We start from the raw sequence: 5,419 nt of genomic DNA, 5'->3' as shown, positions 1-5,419 counted from the left end.
GGGGGTGGGGGTGGGGGGGGGACTCGAGGAACTCGGGAACACACAGATGTTGACAACACACCAACAACTGAGGCTGAACACGGGTGACAACATAAAGGCGGTGACTAACTAACAAAGAGGAAAAAGACGGCGCTAATTAGAACTAAACAGGTGAGGAGGGCGGGAAACTAAGGAGGCAGAGAAACTGAGACAGGAGGGGGAAAGTAACTAAGAAAGGTAACGAAACATAAATCTACCCTGGAAACAATTACAATAAATATACAAACCTGACAGTTGCATACCGTGTTACAGATGTTTTTTTAAATCACAGCACCACTTTTCGCCATGTATGCGTATATATCTACAGCTGAAACTGCGCTGGAATAATCTTTGCTCCCGTCTCCCTTTTGCACGTCAGCTTTACGTTTTTCTGCCTTCGTGAGTTATGTGGTTGTAAGGGAAGAACGTCAAAACAACGCCTGTTTTCTGTATTTGATACTCTGACACAAACACGCAGTGGGATCTCCGGTGACACCAGCTTCCCGCAGATTTATTGACCATAACAAAAATAAAAAATTCTGTTCCACAATCTCCCGCCACACAAACACTCTGCACTGACAGTGCTGTGGTGTACTTGTGGCATTTTTATGCCCGAAAGGCTTTTTTTTTTTGTATTCGAGTGCGTTGCAGTGTTGTATTCTTGGTGTGTGTACGCATAAATACAACATTGTTCACATAGTCAAGCGGTTGCCACGGACATATTGTGTTGCTGGACTTTCTGTGCAAGACTACCAACAACGTCTACATCAGGGGTCTCCAATCCTGGTCCTCCGTCCACCATCCTGCACGTTTTCCTTGTTTCCCTGCTCCAACACACCTGATTCAGTGGTTAAATCACCTCTTCTTGTTCTGCAGAAGCCTGTTAATCACCCATTGATTCAAATCAGGTGTGTTGGAGCAGAGAAACAAGGAAAACATGCAGGATGGTGGCCCTCGAGGACCAGGATTGGACACCGCTGGTCTACATGGTGTTTTATTGGTAACTGTTGCGTGCTCGGTCAGTTCACGTGACGTGTCCCAGCAAACATTAACCTGGAGGACACCGACGTGGGTTTGGTTTGGACTTTACATGAAGATGAGGAGAACAAAAGACAAATTTGCCAGAGCATGGAGAAGAAAACCAAGGAAGATGGCGGGTCAGACCGTGGCGAGATGCTGACTGAGGACGGGGAGGGGGTTCTTTAATGTTAGAGGTCCAGTTAAATCGGGGGAATTCAAAGAATTAACGCGACCGCCTTGTTTTTGGTGTACATCCCGCTCTTCGAACCAACGCCTACTTAACCAGTACTAGTACGCTGAACTAATACCCTGTATTGGAACCGATTCAATAACAAACTGATACGAAACAACAAAAACGCATCGGAAATACTGCACGTACGCCATATTTGTACACAAGACTTAGTGTTTTAAAAAATGTCTGGCTTCTTTCCATTTCCATTTTTATAATGTAAAAAAAGGCCAACTTGCAAGACAGCGTGACAGCACCAGTATCATAAAGTTGGTTTTACCAGTCATCCAGAAGCAGCTGATCTGACTTTGTGTCTAACAGACCTTTGATGTCAGCGATGCAACTTAAAATACATTTAAAACAAGATGCTTCAACTTATATCAGGTAGGAAGATGTTGTGAGGTAGTTGTGAGTTTATTAGGGAAGTAATTAGGATTTTTAAATTGGCCCTCACAGAGGTGTTTGCAGGGGAACGTGTCTTTGGAAGATGTTTTCCTCTTTAGTTTCCCTGAGCTCATCTCTTAATGAGGTGAGCTGGGGATGCAGGGTAACTAGCTCAGCTTTCTTTCTTTCTTTTTTTTTTTTTTTTTTTTTTTTTGTTTCCCTCATTCAGGCGGCATGGTGTCGTTTCTTTCTCCTTTTTATTTCTCGACATCTTCCTCGCTCGTTTTGTCTACGAAAAACCATCTGGCAACAGGAGGTAAAACGCACAGGACAATGGCTATAGATATAAAATAACGAAGTGCCAGATGGGCATTTCAAATCCCTGGCAGGTTAATCTTCGTTAGGAGCCTTTTCTTTATCCACAGCGACAGGCACACAGCTCGAGCGTCTGTTTTTTTTTTTTTTTATTAAAATCATCAATAGAACTGTGGTTAAAAATACACACATTGCTTAAAACCTTTCATGGATTCGAACAGAAAATGCTCCACACTTTTTTTCCCCCTCCTCTCTAAACAGCAGCAGGTATAAGAGCTTTATTGCCCTGTTTGAATGGGGATGCACCATACTGAAATGCACCTGATAATTTCTTTACCACCGTTCTGCTACCTAACAGCAATTTTCCATCCATATCAGAAAACTGCTGTTGGTTTAATGGGCTGGGTTTCTGCCGCTGAGTGGAACATAAATGTTACAACATGCACGCCTCGGGCTCCTATGCATTTAAGGGAGAACATTTTTAACAATTCACAACCTGGAACCCAGCACGCACACACACTCACAGTCACCTCCTCCTCTTTTGCTTTGATTCTATTACAGATTTAAATGTTGGGAGCTTTATATGGGGCTTTGCATAATCGCCTGTAGAGGAGAAGATACAAGTCATCTGTGCTCGAGCAGTCTGGAGAGCAAATAAGTGCTGGATCGTGTTGCCACTGCAGTCCATTACACCACGGTGCTTTGTGGGGTTGGGTTCCAGTGCACAACCAAACACATACGCAAACGGAGGTCATTCTATTGAGTGCGCCCTCCAGTTAATCAATGAGATTAATTGACCAATTAGGAGCCGACAAAGAACAAAACCCACAAAAACTAAAGTTGACCAGCTGCAGGAGATATGGTGATCTGCACTTAGAGCTGCTGCAAGTGTTATTCACAGAAATAGTTCGGGTCATAACACTAAAAGGTGAACCCCACTTAAACCTTTTCCCTTACGTTTTGTGCATGATAGTCTAGGGGTAGAAGTGACCCGATTGATTCTGTAATGTAGCAACCGTTCTAATGTCCAGTTTGACGGATTTCCGATGTTTGGCGTCACTGTCGATGGTCTTGAAGAGGCTTAAAGAAATCGAGAGTTTTCCACCGGTTTCTGTTCCGAGGTAAACGACTCGTTACACAACGTACTGGCACTCCGATTAAAACCAGGTCGCGTTTGTCTTCAGATAAAAGACACCAGCGACAGCTGATGGGAGATCGGCTTCTTGAAGGGGGTTCCACATCTCACAGTGGAACATGTTTCTGCTGATGACTTCCTGTAAATAACGGAAGACCAGCACAGAGATCCAACCACTTTATGTGTGATGGTTGCAACACAGGCCACCACGCCCAAATAGTTCTATATATCCATTAGACACTGCTAGTCCAGTTCAAACCTGTTGGATCTTTTCTTCCTTCCTTTTTTTTAGCTGACGGACGTTTGCTACCACTATTTTATGTGGAACGCTGTTCACATAAACAGCAGTCCACTTTGGAACAGTTAGCTTGTCAGTCTGGTCAGAAATAACCTCCACTTCCCCAAAGCGAGGTTGTTTAAAGAGCCATCTACAAGGTATTAATGATTCATAGCTTTTCCACTGGCTGCTGTTTGTTCCATACACACAGCATGACAACAAGCAACACCTGGGCAGAACTAAGTCTATAATTGCACCAGCAGCAGTTTGCAAAGAGCCCTGTTAGCATAGCATAGCATGAGATTGTGTGATGCTATCGCTGCAGTGCAATTGTTTTGTTATTTAGATGTGAATGTGAGGTGTCTGTGATGTTTGAGAGTTGCTGCTGAATTTACAAATGTGACGATAAATCTGTGGTGACGAGGAAGATCCCTCTACAGCAGGGGTGTCCAATCCTGGTCCTGGAGGGCCGCTGTCCTGCATGTTTTAGATGTTTCTCTGCTTTGACACAGATGGTTTGAATGACTGAGTGATTAACAGACTTCTGCAGAACTGGAAGACCTGCTGAAGAGCAGGTAAATAGCTAAAACACGCAGGATAGTGGCCCTCCAGGACCAGGATTAGACACCACTGCTCTACAGGATCAGATACATGAGGGGACAGTGTTGTGATGTTACTACCACCTCTCTCTATAAATCATAGAAACACAAGGGTAGACAATAGTGTAACAGTGGAGGGTTAAAAAAATACCACTAGAACCATAATGATACGACTAAACCAGACACCCGGACATACAAAAGACCAGAATCCACAAGAAACCACAACTTCAGCATACAGACAGCGACAAAGAAACACGAATGATTCAGTTTGGAAGTATTTTCTTTTCCCTTCTTACCTTTTGGTTGATGATGCTGACCCAAGGGGAGGTACAGTTGCTAAAGTCGGGTCCCTGTAGGTCCCAGTACCCTTCGGGGCCCATGCACATGTACGAGGCAACACCTTCGGAGAGACGAAAGCACACATCTTAAGGAAATTTACATCTTTTCTTTTTCTTTTCATAAAAAAATGCCTCTTTTTTTGTCATTCCCAACCAATATCTTGGGAGACGAGCTCATTCACAGTTTCCAATTTTTCCCCCTCCTCTTCCTATTATAGAGCGATGCGCTGCACAATACTCCCAGGCTTGTCAACCACAGCCCAATTCTTCCAGATATCAAGCCCCCCTTTTCTTACGCACAAAAACTTGTCCAAGGAAACCAAATTCGCCAGCAATTCAATTACCAAAACCTGCGAAATGTAATTGGATGGTTTTTTATCGCGGGCTGACTCAATGGGCGCTGCTTCGTTTGAAGCCCGTTGGCTGCCGTCTGTATTTAATCGTTAAAAGTCAGACCCTGTCTGCACGTGTGACAGTTCACGTCTTGCCTAAGAGGGAATGTGCCGCAAAATAGGTGCCAATTAAGTCTGCCGTGGCTGAATTCATCAGGAAAGGTCAATTAAGTTGGTGTTTTGGGGGGTGAAACGGCGTCTGCTGAGAGATCTGGTCTGATGAATCGGCGTCTTCTACAAGGCTGGGCTTCAGTTTGAACACAGATATTGACCAACATTAAACAGCCTCTCCTACTTTGTCACACCTTCCTTCAATTGCATCGCTCAATCACACACTAAGGCAGAAGAACTATCATTTTAGATTGCTCTGCCCGGATTTTAAGAAATGGATTTGGTGTTTTTCCTACATTAAAGAGGAGCTTGCGAGCATTTCCCTTGCTTTGCTGACATAAGCAAAGCTAGACGCTGGCTTTAAACTGCCCTTCCTTGTACACAGAAGGCGGGGGTGGGATGGGGGGGTTGTTGGAGGCTGATACGGCCCGCATTAACAGATATAAATTTTGATTGACATATAATTTCCTGTCCCCGTCCACCTCAGACAGCCTTATGTTTGATGGGTTTATAAGATAAGTGACTCTGCATAACCTCCTGTGCTGAGAGACGGGTCGGAGGAGCATGAAAAGAGGGGGGGGTTAGCGGGGAGGGGGGGGGG

At 44.4% G+C, this 5,419-nt stretch overlaps 1 protein-coding gene across 1 annotated transcript in view; it reads right to left on the bottom strand.

Moving 5' to 3' along the window:
* Window positions 1–5,419, bottom strand: part of LOC108234847 (adhesion G protein-coupled receptor L3) — a 289,951-nt gene that overhangs the window by 100,104 nt on the left and 184,428 nt on the right. The window contains exon 8 of the mRNA XM_037976458.1: window positions 4,274–4,377. Coding sequence (XP_037832386.1) covers window positions 4,274–4,377 — 104 coding nt within the window. The remainder of the gene's footprint in view (window positions 1–4,273; window positions 4,378–5,419) is intronic.

Source organism: Kryptolebias marmoratus, linkage group LG7 (genome assembly GCF_001649575.2).
Source record: "Kryptolebias marmoratus isolate JLee-2015 linkage group LG7, ASM164957v2, whole genome shotgun sequence".
Lineage (NCBI taxonomy): Eukaryota > Metazoa > Chordata > Actinopteri > Cyprinodontiformes > Rivulidae > Kryptolebias > Kryptolebias marmoratus.
Note: the sequence above shows the minus strand (reverse complement) of the source record. Positions and strands in the feature narration are given on the sequence as shown.